This window comes from Ictalurus furcatus, chromosome 28, assembly GCF_023375685.1.
Source record: "Ictalurus furcatus strain D&B chromosome 28, Billie_1.0, whole genome shotgun sequence".
Classification (NCBI taxonomy): domain Eukaryota; kingdom Metazoa; phylum Chordata; class Actinopteri; order Siluriformes; family Ictaluridae; genus Ictalurus; species Ictalurus furcatus.
This window is the reverse complement of record NC_071282.1, coordinates 5,212,831-5,228,119: the sequence shown is the minus strand read 5'-3', so window position 1 is coordinate 5,228,119 and position 15,289 is coordinate 5,212,831. Positions and strand designations below refer to the sequence as shown.

The 15,289-nt window shown below is 41.7% G+C and overlaps 1 protein-coding gene across 4 annotated transcripts in view; it reads right to left on the bottom strand.

Moving 5' to 3' along the window:
* Positions 1–42: 42 nt before the first annotated feature.
* The window catches only part of ap2b1 (adaptor related protein complex 2 subunit beta 1), a 30,799-nt gene continuing 15,552 nt past the window's right edge, over positions 43–15,289 (bottom strand). For all 4 annotated transcript variants that reach the window (XM_053617782.1, XM_053617779.1, XM_053617778.1 and 1 more), the window contains 7 exons: positions 14,445–14,591; positions 13,451–13,596; positions 13,207–13,336; positions 9,792–9,876; positions 9,498–9,584; positions 5,613–5,767; positions 43–1,494 (listed from right to left, as the gene is read on the bottom strand). In XM_053617782.1, the coding sequence (XP_053473757.1) occupies positions 1,420–1,494; positions 5,613–5,767; positions 9,498–9,584; positions 9,792–9,876; positions 13,207–13,336; positions 13,451–13,596; positions 14,445–14,591 (825 nt within the window). In that variant the 3' untranslated portion in view covers positions 43–1,419. The remainder of the gene's footprint in view (positions 1,495–5,612; positions 5,768–9,497; positions 9,585–9,791; positions 9,877–13,206; positions 13,337–13,450; positions 13,597–14,444; positions 14,592–15,289) is intronic.

The following is a 15,289-nucleotide window of genomic DNA, read 5'->3' as shown; positions in this document are numbered from 1 at the left end:
ATTATCTCCAAATCCAAGAGAAGCACAGAAACACGCAGGTGCTACAGTCAGGGACATTATTTATTTATTCGATTTATTCAAAAATGAAAATACATGAAGCAAAAAAAAAAAAAAAAAATGGTAACAAGTGTGAAGGCGAGGAATGACTAACGAGGATGGAATGACTGAGGAAGTGTTAGCTGTGGTGGCCTCTAAATACAGTGGACAGGAAGACTGCCTTCTGTTTCAACATCTAGACAAAAGAAATTTCCCCACAACAAACGAGATTGAGCTACTTTTCCTACGACGATTACTCACTCATGCGCGTTATAATAACTAGGAGTTTCGTTAGAGCGATGCTTCCATGGGACACGTCGACAGTTACCCTTATTACAACAACATACAAATGACAGCACCGCTCTTTTAATGATTATCGTAAAGCACTACAAAAATGCCAAGACGTTCAGGCTCTAGCACGTACACCGTTAGTGGATGCGCAATTTCTAATAACCATAAGTGCGATAATTTCGATAAAATCACAGTACACGATCACTGCACAGAACCATACATCTATAGGACGATAAAATGGGCTAAATCTGACTGCCTTCAGTCCAGGGATGAAGAATATGAAAGTCGCCCAAATAATATCTGTATACTTAACATTGACTGCGAGTTGCTTTATGGCAGTAGTCATAATATGGAGTGTAATTGAGACTAAACAATATACACAATATTAGCTTATGTATTTATGTGCGCGCTTTTAAGGGGAACAAGTTACGGCATGCGAAGCATATTTCACATCCATACAAGCAACAAGGTACTATTTCAGGTGGGGTTTGTTTTTTTTGGTTACTAAAGGCAAAATTACCCCAGAAGCACAATTAAATACCCCCACTGAGCTACTGAATAGTGGTTTTGAATTGGTGACTATAATAAGACGTGTATTGGAACCCTCATCTCATCTGCCTTATGCTGAAGACAATCGAGGCCACCCTGGCTCAAAAAACCTATTTATGTGGCACTGATTTGGCCTGAGAACGTGAAACTGAAATTGCACTGAAAAACCACCTGACTCATTGAATCATTTTTGCTGAGTGAAATAAATCAAGCATGGCAAATACAAGACATGTCCAAGTGTATGCAAGGAAAAAAAAAGAAAGAAAAAAAAAAAATCACTCCATTCATGGACATTTTTATAATAGTAAGCGTATAATAAACATTACCCGCGAGGCACGATGCACCACCTACAACTTTTATCCACAACACAGACATTTTGGCTAAAGCATATGGTTGCTACCAGGACACGATACAGAGCAGGGGAACAGTACAGATCCTAGAAAAGAGAAATGGGAAGAGGTGTAGTTTGTTCTTGTACCACAGGAATGATAGGAGGAGAAAAAAAAAAAAAAAAAAAGACTGCTTATGGAGAGATTTAGATCTTCAGTTCTTCAGCACGGCGTCATACATCTGGTACACGTACTGAGACACCTCTGGAGCTCTGCACTTCAGAGAGAGCTGAGAGAAAATAAATAGGGGAAGAAAGAAGAAGAAGAAAAAAAAAAAAAAGACAAAGACTTTGTAATGATCAATCAGTGACGGAAAGGCATGGTATGTTTTAATTATCCAAATTCGAAGTGAACGGCCTGGTAGAAAATAAAGAAGGGTCAGGGTGAGATCTGCTGACTCTAAATGCCCGTCCTGCATGTCATTTTAAACATTTTCCTCTTCTTCAATGAAAGGATTAACTAATTAGCACGAATGTAATAAATTGTGTTTAATACTGAAAATCTGCTGCATGTTGATAGAACCTGCTCACTCCACTTCAATAGCAGCGCAATTATACTGTGTATGAGCTCAGCTGAACAGTTTGTCCTTACATTGGTGTCTAACCAGTGACTAACCTGCCATTCACTTCAGGGAGTCCTGAACAAAAGCACCCACCTACATAGCTACACATCACTTGCTTAGTGGCGTCAAGGTAACTCTAATGTGTTTTCCAAGTTTACAAAATATGTTTAATTATGCAGACTAAGCCTAGTGTAGGTAGTGCTTTTCTACACATAAAACAAGATCGGTGTTATTCAAATAAAATTCATAAAGGTTCTGTTACATACGCGACCCCCACCACCCCCAAAGAACAATGGCACAAGTTGCAAATATTGATTTTTCACACAAATCAAGGAAAATGTCTATTTTACCTCATGATTTCACATAGGTCATGAACGACCAACCTTGCAAAAAAAGAGCACACTGAATGTGATCCATCTGTTGTATTTCAACTAAAGGGTCTCACAATACACTGGTCTAATAAGCTTCCCAGACAAAAAAAAAAAAAACACCCCAAAAAACCCGTCACATCCACCAACAGAACGTCAACAGGTTATGCACCGGGACAGACGTAATTTAACATAAAGGCGAATGGTTGGTTCGTTGTCCAAACGCCGAGGCTACCTTATGTATTTCATATCTAAGCAGAACAAAACATTTATCCTCCTATGTTCCATGAGGAATTCTACAGAGTGCATCGGGCAACATCTGTGTGCGACTTGTTCAACAAGCCTGATGGAACAGTGGGACCATTTGATTGGAATGCTGGACCACAGTCTAGCCACAGTCCCACAGTGAATCCTCTGTATGGAATAATCTGGACTAGAAGGTGAAATGTCAAAGTAGGCATCAATGAACTTTACCCAGTTAGTGGCAGAGTGCAGTACCACTGACAGGAAATCAATACGGTGGTGGCAAGATCTATTGGAAAAGTGGGATTTCATTTGGTGTGATCTTAATCCAAACACCTCAGGTTCCTCTGTCCCATGCTATAAGGCTCATAAGTTCTTAAAGTATAAAGTATGTGTCTTTCATATACACCGATCAGCCAGAACATTAAAACCACCTGCCTAATATCGTGCAAGTCCCACTTGTGCTGCCAAAACAGCTCTGACCCGTCGAGGCGTGGACTCCACAAGACCTCTGAAGGTGTGCTGTGGTATCTGGCACCAAGACGTTGGCACCAAGTCCTGTAAGTTGCGAGGTGGGGCCTCAATGGATCGGACGTTTGTCCAGCACATCCCACAGATGCTCGATGTGGAAAATCTGGAGGCCAAGTCAACACCTTGAGCTCTTTGTCATGGTCCTCAAACCATTCCTGAACAATTTTTGCAGTGTGGCATGACAAATTATCCTGCAGAAAGAAGGCCACTGCCATTAAGGAATACTGTTGCCATGAAGGGGCGTACTTTCTCTGCGGCAGTGTTTAGGTAGGTGGGACGTGTCAAAGTAACATCCACATGAATGCCAGGACCCAAGGTTTCCCAGCAGAACATTGCCAGAGCATCACACTGCCTTCACTGGCTTGCCTTCTTCCCATAGTGCATCCTGTTGCATCTTCTTCCCCGTGTAAACAACGCACAAGCATCCGGCTGTCCACATGATGTACAAGAAAACGTAATTCATCAGACCAGGCCACCTTCTTCCATTGCTCCATGGTCCAGTTCTGATGCTCACGTGCCCATTGTAGGCTCTTTTCACGATGGACAGGGGTCAGAACGGGCACTCTAACCAGTCTGTGGCTACGCAGTCCTGTACGCAGCAAGCTGTGATCCACTGTGTGTTCAGACACCTCTGCATCATTTTTGTGCTACAGTAGATCTTCTGTGGGATCAGACCAGACTGGACCAGAATGTCTACATGACCCTGTCACCGGTTCAACGGTTGTCCTTCCATGGACCACTTTTAGTAGGTACTAACCACTGCATATCGGGAATACCCCACAAGACCTGCTGTTTTGGAGATGCTCTGACCCAGTCGTCTAGCCTTCACAATTTGGCCCTTGTCAGAGTCGGTCAGATCCTTACGCTTGCCCATTTTTCCTGCTGCCAACACATCACCTTCGAGAACTGACAGTTCACTTGCTGCATAATATATCCCACCCCTTTGACAGGTGACATTGTAACAATATCATCAATGTTATTCACTTCAACAGTCAGTGCTTTTAATGTTATGGCTGATTGTTGATACCCTGGGTTCAGTGTGACTCTGCTGAGTACGCTGTGCTTCCTTACTGCTGTTATTGGAATAAAGATGTTCAACCAAGTCCTTTTTCCCCTTACACATCTTTATGTTTTCACTGATACTTTTATTAAAGCTGTGCAAAAATAATATTGATATGATCTAGTCTTACTGGCCAACCGCGAGTTATATTTTATACTTTATATTTAATAGTATCAGGATTGGCGCAATATTAAAAAAAATTTATGGTGACCCACTGCTATTTTTTATGACGATTATGTGTGAAAACATGGATCTCATTCATTAATCAGTAATATGGTGGAGAAAAAAAAAGGGCTGCAACCCAAAGCACTTCCTGCAATTGAGTTGAGTCAAATCCAATCAAATTCCAGAGTTTGCTTGGAACCGGACCGAACCTGAATTCTTCATTCTGTTCCACTCCTACCTCCAATTGGTTCTGACTGGTGTGGTGTATGTACCTGCAGAGGGTTCTGCTCTAGTTAGTCTAAACCTTTTTCGTCACTTGCTCCTGGCTGTAAAAGCCAGCTGGACTGGCTCTATTATTAATCCAAAGTCTAGCTACGCCAACGCTGTCCAGAAAAGCGAGAAAAAATAAATCCCATTAAAACCAATTACATCAAGTCTGGATCAGTCTCAAGCTGGCTCGGGGGATTACAGGTAATCAGGCCCTGTGGCAGTGACTGAACAGATGCCTGTTGGGAAAGCTTGAAGGGTCAGTGCTTTAATCAACTGATTATGACTGCGTGCTGGTGTTTGCATTAAAAATGATCCGCTACACTGGAAGTGGGACACATTTTCAGTATAAAGGCAAATGTGAGGATCTTTTTAACCTGTCAGACAATCCAAACACCAACCACTAAGAGACTTTTAAGGTAATGGAATTTTACCAGGGTGTGGTAGGATGTGCTCCGGAAACACTAGAGAACATTATGTTCACTTAGTTCTAATGTTCCATCCTTGACAAGTGTCCTTCAGTGGAGCTGCGTGAAAGTTGTGCATATTACTGCAGAACGAAGGTCATTCTCCATTCGCCTGTCGTGAGGTACATGAGAGACGTTATTTTAATGCAACATCGCATGTACCTGGACTGCTGGCATCACTTTGTATAATTTATAAATATTCAGCAGCACTGTAGCATGTCAAAAGCTTAGCTTACGTAAGACACAAGTAGAGAACGAGGAATTCATTAAATGATGCACTCTGGCATTCAGTGGAAAGCATTTTTACACTCCAGAACCTTGGAAAGTAGAACGCTCTGAGGGGGTGAAAAGGTCTTTAAATCTTCAGTGCACTGTCAGACGGCACCTCGTCGGTCAAGGCACTCTGGGCAAATCGATTGAGCTATAGGTTTTACAGAAAAGCTGTTAGTAATATATTCAGCGCACACAGAGCATAGGATTAGGACCGCTAAGTCTTCCAGGAAGGCATTTGTGCCCTATCCTTATAAACGCATCACAAAATATTGCTGTTGACTTGCCATGTGAATAAGGCTAACCGTGCGCTGTCTGTGGCACTTAGCTTCATCACTTCATCACGGTCAGGCAGGAAGTGTTATTTATCGCTATCAACTCCTGTGTTCACATCGAGGTACAGAAGGTGTTTACCGTGTAGTTGGGGTTGCCAGGTTGGATGCGGAGCTCGGCGAGAATCCAGATGCCGTTAGTGAGTTTCAGCGACTGATAGAGCATGTCCTGGCCCTCCACGTTCCGCTTGGCGATGGTGTAGATGTTGTTATTCTGCAGCTTGCCTGACACGGTGTCTGTCGGGGGCCACACATACACACACACACACACACACACACACACACACACACACACACACTGTCAGTTACATGGCCACATTTTGCTTGGTCACATGAACTCGTGTCAGGGACGTTTGAAAATTCATTCACCCAAAAAAAAAAAAAAAAAAAAACGAGGGGAGAGGAATACAGGAATGGTACACAAAGTCTATAAGGCTCTAATTGGTCCTCACTAGATTTAATGCAATGCGAAATGCTTGAATGCAGTGCTACACTGCTACATGACATTACAGAATGAAACTGTAATCTATACTCTAATCTTTAAACTACACCACATCCAACAGGTCTGTTTTTTTTTTTTTTTTTGGCTGACATTTACCAAACCAGTGACATTTGTTCTTTTCACACTTTAATGTGACTCATCTGTAAAGTGCAAACCTTTCTGTCTTGACCTGTGTTTTCTTGCTCAATTTTGTGAAAGGCTGTGAAATCGTACATGAAGTACAGCATTAAACCAACATTATATTGCACTGAGAAGTGAAGGTATCCATTAAAGTTCTAAGTTTCTACATTTATGTGAGTAGACGCACTTATGCAGAGCGACTTACAATTATCTCATTTATACAACTGAGCACTTGAGGGTTAAGGGCTTTGCTCAAGGGTCCAGCAGGGGCAGATTGGTGGTGCTTCTGATCAGAAGTCCAACATCTTAACCACTGAGCTACCACTGAGCTACCCATTATCTGTGATTTATTGTGCTGTGTCTGAAACTGAAGATGAAACAAAGGCGGCACAGGTTTATTAGCAACATGTGTGGTCAACGTTCGTAAAGTGTGCTGGTGGTCATATTTTCGCTACGTCCAGACAACATCTGGAAGGCTCTTGTATCAATTCCACCACACGGTATCACTCTAAAGTCCTGACCCCTGACAGATTAATTTATGGGGGCTGAGGCAGTTGCTGTAACAGGGAGCTGAGGGTTAGACTGAGATCAGACGGAGGCCTGGCAGAGTATCAGAATGCATGGGCGGAGAGAGAAAGAGAGAGAGCGAGCGACAGGAAGAGGATGATGACACAGAGGGCAACTGAGCTTTAAAAAGCAGTGAATTAAAAAATAAATAAATAAAAGATCAGGAATTAGTGTGTGACTGAAATGGACTGAGGATGAGAAAATGAGTGATAAACAGAAAGGTGAAACAAGAGAACGTAAGAAATGAATGTTAATGTTTTGATAACACTATTTATTGAAGGGACAGAGTGAGCGAGTGAGACCACGCTACAGTCCTGATTGCTGAGCTGCAGTCAAACGTGGATAATAATAATAATACAGCTGTAATCAGCAATTAAGGGGCCAAGCACTAAAGAGGCTAAATCTTGTGATTTTTGGTCAAGCCATTTTTCATCTCTCATGACCACTAGGTGGGGCTGTGCAGAAACCCTCAGGTCATGCCTGTGATGACGGGTACTAAGTTTCGTCTCAATAGGCTAAAGCGTTGCGGAGATATAGCCTCACGTCTACTTTGGCATGCTCTTTGTCGAATTCGTTCGGGCGTTATTCGAGAACGGGTCGACTAATCAACTTGAATTCGATTTTGGTGAAAATCAGACAAACGGTCTAGGAGGACCTCCAAAAAGTAGGTTTTTCAGAAAATTCAAAATGGCGGAAAATCTAGTCGGGTAGAAATTGAAACCATGGTATGCATTGTCCATGAATCGTCTCGAACCGAGGAATCTTGTTTCTAGCCCTTACGGTTCAAAAAGTATTAGAATAAACAGGAGTGCAATTTTGGACAGCTGGTGGCGCTAGAGGGTTTGAGTTAGAGACTCCAAATTTGCTGTAGTAACAGTTCAGATTGCCCTCTGTCTGTGGGCCAAATTTCATAATTTTCCTGCAAGCAGTTCTACGGACTGTCATACACTCAAAAGCGGAAGAAGAAGAAGAAAACTAACGGTGCACTTTCGGTGCTTGGCCCCTAATAATAATAATAATAATAATAATAATAATAACAACAAATAAATGATCAATTCTTTTCCAAATTGAGTTGAGGTGTACATCTATCAATACCAACACAGCTGCAGGAGCGAGCGGGTCATACTAAACAGAGGCTCTGTCTTATAAAAGATAATGACTTGATAATGAGAAGGCACAAGAAGTGCCTTTCGCAGGCAGAGTGCTCGCTTCAAGTTAGTCTCAAATCGAAATCGGAGAAGCAATCTGCAGTCCAGCACAAAGTGACACGGAGGAAAAACACCATGCCGCTGTAACCACTGAGATTTCTTCCCATTGTCTGAAGCCCCACAATCACATTCAAACACTGATGGAGGTGGCGGTGATGTGTTCAAGGTCAGCTTGATTGATTTTCTCAGAAATAAAAAGGTATCATCAAACTACTTTTCCTAGTGGTACAATATACGAAGTGTATATCTTTTTTGTACCATTAGTATGTACTTTCACCTTTAAAAATGTTTTAGGTACATAATTGGATCTTTCAAGCTGCATTACGTAAAATCAGTAAAAAAAAAAAATATTTTTCCCAAGATTAGATCTCTAACAGTTACGTAGATGGGTTTAACGTTTTAATTCTGTTTTTTTTTTTTTTTTGGTCCTTGAGTCTACAGCCTCCCCAGCCCCTCTCATTCCCACCAATGGTCACAAATCTCTGCCCCCAGGATCTACCGTGGTCCATAGACTGTGCACAATATGACAGACAGGAGGCCTATCCAAACACAAACAAGCATTCCTAAAGTCCGGGAGTCAGTTTTCCCGATGGCTTTTCTCAGCCAATTAGTACACTGACATCATAACTTAAATGGGTTTTCTCAGCCAATTAGTACACTGACATCATAACTTAAATCAAATTGTTCTTGATCATATTTGAAATATCTTCAAGGTTTTTTGTACAAGTAAGAAATAATACTACTACTATTGTACATTTAAGGACCACTGATGTACCTTTAAAGCTTTACTTCTACAAAACATATATTTTATATTATATATATATATATATATATATATATATATATATATATATATATATATATATATATATATATATATAAAGTACAACTCTTGCACCTCTGAGGGTAGATACATACTAAAAGTAGAAAAGATGTACCATTGATCATACCACCCAAGGTACAGGTGGGTACCTTTATTTCTGACAGTGTGTAAGTGTGGAATAATTCTTTACCTACATTCCTGACTTACTTTTTTTAAGAAAAAACAACAACAAAAAAAACAGCGATTTTCCTTTTGAACGTCTTTCTTTTGAGTCAAAAATATCACGCAAGAGAAAATCTTAAGAACAAACACTTCAAGTACAGTATTGGAGAAATGTAGTGTTTTACGTCCAAATCTATGCATTCGTTATCAATCTTAAAGTTTCAATGTTGCGAAATGACGGAAATGATAACGTATCCGAACGGGCGAGTTAATATAAACCGGTCACTACTGTCAGCTGTGAGGCACCTTCTGACCAATCAGATTCGAGGAATTCGACAGTGCTGTGGTACAAGGGGCTATACTTTTTTTTTTTTTCCTGGAGATGTCAAGGGTATCATCAGTAGGTTTATATCTGAATCCATTAACAAAATGCTTTGACACATGAGAGTACTTCAGTTCTGCAAGCACTGAGCACTCGCGAGCCAAGTTAATTAGAGCAGTGGATCACATGAGAAAACACATTGCAAAGAACTTTCTGGATTTTGTAAAAGGTTAAGGAAGGGGGGAAAAAAAACCCACACTTACCGGCATTTAAGTGGCACTCCTTGATTTGGTACTGCAGCTCATTCTCATTAGGAATGTCTTTCCATGTGGCTAAGAATACCTGACGCTCTATGGAGACCAAAAAAAAAAAAAGAAGAAGCAATGAATCCATCTGAAACCCACTACACTCACTTTTTCAGACAGCACGACACAGAGAGGCACAATGGTTTACTGCTCCTTAGGGGCCACTAGGCCACCTTGTTTCATTTCTGCTTGACTTGAGTACTGAATGCAGGTCATACTGCCAACAGAGTAAGGTCCAGGACAAAGTTTTACCCATTTTGCCGTCCTCGACGAAGAAGACGTTGAGCGGAATGAGCACGCTGAAGTAGAAGACGTCGATGTTGTTTTTCACAGCCACCTGCAGGACAGAAGCGTTTGGAGGTCAGACTCTTTACACTGTATCTATATAAACCACGTGACACCTCAGCAATTCTTAATTTGAAAAAAGGAACTGAAAAAGACAAGATGGACTCCGTATTAAATGTGTCCTCAGATTTACATACAACAGCTTCTCAACACTGGTTTTGTGCAGTTCTGGTCAGCAATGCTGTGCTCTTGAAGTTCGATAGGCGTCGTGTGTGATAAAGTGCTATGCATGAGTGGCACAAGAGGTAGCAGCATAACTGAAGAACTGCAAATGTGACGTGACGTAACCATCCTATCGTACACCGTGACGCACCGGGAAACTGTAACGACCTGATCGTGTTTACACGGATTTGTGCATACTCTTTAGGATAACGTCTCGCAGGTCAAGAGCGCAAATACACAGGAACAAATGAGTGCCAGGGAAAGATAGTTTTAGACGGATAACTGATATTATTTTCTCTGTCTTTTACATCAATGTTTAATTAGGTTTTAATTTCGATAACTAGGATTCTTCACCATGCACTGAAGACACTGAACCATAAATGTAAACGAAGTCAGAAAGTCCAACTATTTCCAGGTTGTTGTTTTTATCATGTTTACATTTATGGCATTTGGCTGAAGCCCTCATCTAGAGCGACTTACATTTATCTCATTTATGCAACTGAGCAGTTGAGGGTTAAGGCCTTGCTCAAGGGCTTGGTGGTGCTGGGATTTGAATTCTCAACCTTCTGATCAGAAGTCCAATGTCTTAACCATGGAGCTGCCAGCCACCACCCTCATACCTTCGCGATCCCAAACCTCAGCCTGCCACCTGTGTAAGTGATGTATGTGCTGTGACAGATGTCAAGTCCACAAGCCAGTGGGCCATGAGAGCGCCTTGGAATTTCCGCTGACCTAGCTGTCAACATCTTAAGAGTAAAACTTTTCTCGGCTGAACTCGCTGCACTTATCTACCAAATCAGCAAAATAGAAGTTAGGACAAAATCATTTGGTGGACATTCACAAGCTCTTCTTTCTTCACTGTACCCTTGCTTCCTGTTCCTGGCTAGCACGGGTAGACCTCCACCTGGCGTGTTGTGCATTCTGAGATGCATTCCTGCTCAGCATGGTTGTAGAGTGGTTATATTTGAGTTATGTCAGCTTGAACTGGTCAGTCAGAAAATCCCAGTGAGATGAGCCATTTCTGAAATATTTAAACCAGCCTGGATCTGCATGATTGGCTGACTGGATAATGGCATGGATGAGCAGGGGTACAGCAGGTGAGTGTATTTAAAATGTGGTTCACGGTAAAGTTTTCCTTGACATGGATAGATCAACCAAAAGGGACAAGGATAAGATTAGTCGCAGTAGCACTAAGGTGAGGTGAGGGATATTTATGGCACTAATATTTCTCCTCACAGCCTGGCAGCTGTCAATAAAATATCTATATAGAAGAAAATCTCTCTCTGTGTGCAAAAGGGACTTGCAACCAATCAGGGTAACGTTGGCTCTCTGATTGCCCGTCATGTCAATCATTCTTACTGTCAAATCCTTCCTGTTCCTAGGACTGATGCACCATGTGCATTTTTATGGGTGTGGCTTTAGAGAACACTACAAGCAGTATTCAGGTTTTCAAAAAAAGCCGGCCTCAGCGAATTTCCACCAAACTGCTGATGAGCCCTTTTGTGAAAAGAGAAAAAAAAAAAAAGGTACCGGTGAGCTATAGATTCTGGAACACAAAGCCCTTAGAGCTGTCCTGCAGCATTTCTTCTGCAGTACTATACGCAGGTTTAAACTCCTCTGGGTAAAGCTTGCTATTACTGGGAATATGTCTAAAGCTACAAGGAGAATGCTCAAAGAATTCTTGAGGAGCAGTGGGACTTTCACGAGGCTCTTTCTGTGATACGGGTTTCTGATTAAAACACTGGGTTTAGTCTAAGACAGACCGCATTTGTTTTAAGAAACAATACTCGTTTCGCGTTAGGAAAAAAGAAAAAGAAAAGAAAAAGCCATCGTTTAAGCAATCATTTAAAAATGAATGACTGTGCAAGACAAGGATATGCTGACAAGCATGTATTATGATACCCAAGTGAGTCATTCTTGACTCGTTTTTTTCTTCTGTTGTCATAAAAGGGGATGCGGTAGCAGAAAATCAAACGCTTTTCTCATCGTTAAGTACACTGTTGCTTTGTTTAAGAGTGCATGCTCTGCGAGTCAAAAAATAAGCAACAACTCGACGCGAAACCAGCAGAAGCAAATTGAGAAAATAGACCCACGAGAATATGATAATTGCAACCTAAAAAAAAACAACCAATGAAAGCACTGATCCTGAGGTTCTAAGGGGAAAAAAGGTCAGCGCTGAGAAATTCTCCTTCAGCTTCCGGGCCAGAGAAATGGGTCAACAAAAACCTGAAATGCAGCAAATAAAATTTAAATCCATTGAACAGCTATATTGTGATTTATTGTGCTGCTATAGAAAATGAATCAACACCTTCAGCTGCGAGAATTCAACAGAGTTGTGGTGTAAAGGACTAAACAATAATTAAGCTGCTAGGTTTTGTTCTGTAATGAAAGGACACTGGGAGCCTGAAACGCAGTCTTGGCAGGCTTCTCCGTAGACGGTGGGGGGTTGGTTTCACACGGACCTGCACTTCCAAACAACCGTCTCATAAACAAGCTCTGCTGGAGCTTTGCACTCTGCCGAATGAACAGGTGCAAGTGTCATTTATGCCTCGCACTCAAGAAGGAACAAAAAGAGACATGGGGAGATTGAGAATACCCAAAGACTGAAAGGGGGGGAAAAAAAAAAAGCCCCAGAAACGTGACTGCAAACCATTGGAAAGAACACACACACACGCTCACCAGGGAGCTGCTGGAGGAATTTTCACAGATCGTTATGGTGTGGAGGGCAAAGCCGGAGCATGCTGTGCAACCCTCACAGTTGGGTTTCACCACATCAGCTATTCCTCAGGCTGCTGGCTGCCAGAGAGGGGCTAAGCGCGGGAGACTGTCCAAATCCAGAGGGGAGACGGTGATTTTCGAGCGAAATCGCCCTTCCTCCAGGAGTGAGGACGGTGAACGCGGCGCTCTCTGCTGATGGATTAGCTCCCGAGAGCTGTCGCCGCCAGCGAGAGCGTGCTACCGTCGTGTTTTAAAAACAGCATTCATTATAACGACAGGGATTCCTGACAGAACTAATGAATCCCCATTAGAGCTCGGGGGGGGGGGTTTGGGCACATTACATAATCCGGTGTAATTGTGAGAAAAACGAGCTGGATCATTCGGTTAGGTACTGAATAACGATGAACACTTTAAAAAGATAAAGTCGATGCCGATTTTCTACCTGGAGGTTGTTGAGAGGGTCCATCTTCATAACGGGTCCGATGGTGTTCAGAGGCAGGGAGATGTCGATGTTTTGGTTGGGCATTAGAGGCGTGTGAACGGGTAAAGGCGTGGTAGGAATCACTCCGAAACTACACAGGAGAAACAGGTTAGTTAGAATCATGGAGCGCATTTATGAGGAAAATGAGAGGGGGGGAATATTTTTTTTTTTTTTTTTTTTAAAAACATAGAGCATGAGCAAATACCTGTTCTTATTAAACTGGATGGCAAAGTCAGTCATGTGCTGCAGGGCTTTGTTGGTAAAAGACATGTCCATGTACATATGGCCTTGACGGCGGGAGAACGTTCCGGAAATTTCCAACCCTTTCGCCTTGACTGCTGGTAACCACACCTGGAAAGAGAAATGCTGCGTTATGAGACTGAAACACGCCACGTTTTGATTTTAGCTTTATCGTGTGTACGATATGCTTATAGGGAGCATTTTAAAGCCGCCTTCCTTTGGAGAAATTCAAGTTGGTGCTCACTGTGCCTTGGACCTACACTTTCCTGACTGTCCTAACCCAGTTCAGTCTCTGCATTAGGTTTAGCTCAGGGAGTTATTATTAACGAAGCTATTTGGGAGTATTCCCTAGCCAGCCGTACTCCTTTAATACATCAGGAGTCTCTAAGAATGGGACACGGCAGCAGCAAAATTTTAAATAAATCGAGCATAATCCCACAGACCCACACCACACTTGGCCTAAATGATGCGAATGAGTATTATAGCCATATAAGAGTATTATATTATATATTCAGTTATGCTGGATTAGGGATATTACTGCTTAACTGTTGAATGCTCCGTTCTGATTGGTCAGAGAGTAGCTCAGATTGATTTGAATGCACTCGTTTAAACATGCTCTTTCTATACCAACAATTTACTCACACAAACTTGTATGGTGAACGCTGTACACAATCTAAGCCTGACAGTAAATGGACATTAAAATAACATTAAAAGCTGTTACAGTTGGTAAATTGTTGTGGTACGTGAGGAATAAAACACTTTATAGGAAAATAACCAATAACTGTTTGGGATGGGGACAGCAGCTCCGCTTCACGTCAAGCCTCGTTTCTTTTCTGCTTTATTCCGTATTTATACGAGATTTACGCACCTCCAGTCCTGAAGGGACAGAGGATTGAGAAGTGGAGTGCTTTCTTGGTTCTGCTGATTCGAATGATAAACGATTTCCCCTTGGCACTTACAGCTTTAGGTGCGATGTAACCCCCAGTATTGATGGCCATGCTTGTGGAAAGTTCAAACAGGTCATTTAGGCCGCTGCTGATGGGCGCTGGAGTAGGAGAAGGAGCAAATGTGTTGGGCACTGAAGATGGAATGAAGTTCTGGCCAACCTGAGGAGTGAAAAACAAACAAAAACAACAAAACACAGAGAACAACCAGTGTCACATTGTAGTTTGGGTATGTTAATAATAATAATAATAATAAAAAAAACTTACATGGTATAGGATACTTTGGAACAGTTGAGAATTACAGTCCCAAAAATATTTTAAAAACTATTGGAACAGCAATGCCAATTATATTACTTGGGTTTGAGGTCAAAAGATGAATATGAGACGACGGATCAGAATTTCAGCTATCATTTCCTCATATTTACATATAGATGTTTAAAAACAAAACAAGAAAAAAAATCTTTTTGAACCCACCAATTTATTTAAAGTGACTGTGTATTGGAAAATGTGACTGATGTGGCGGTGTTTCTTGCTGCCCAGGTGTGCCCTGTTAAATTGATTGTAAAGAATTAACAGCTCTTAAATTCTACTCTTGGTTTGAGCCCTAGGTTTCACTTGTGGATACTGCATTTGTTGTTATGAAAAAGGATAAACCAACATGAAGACCAACATGAGAGTTGTCTATAGGAGAAAAGCAAGCCATTTTGAAGCTGAGCAAAAAGGGAAAATCTAATCAGAGCCATTGCACAAGCACTGGGCATAGCCAGTACAACAATTTGGAATGGCCTGTAAAAAGAAAGAAACAACTGCTGTACTAACAACCGGACATGGAACAGGTCTGCATACATGTGCAACCAAAT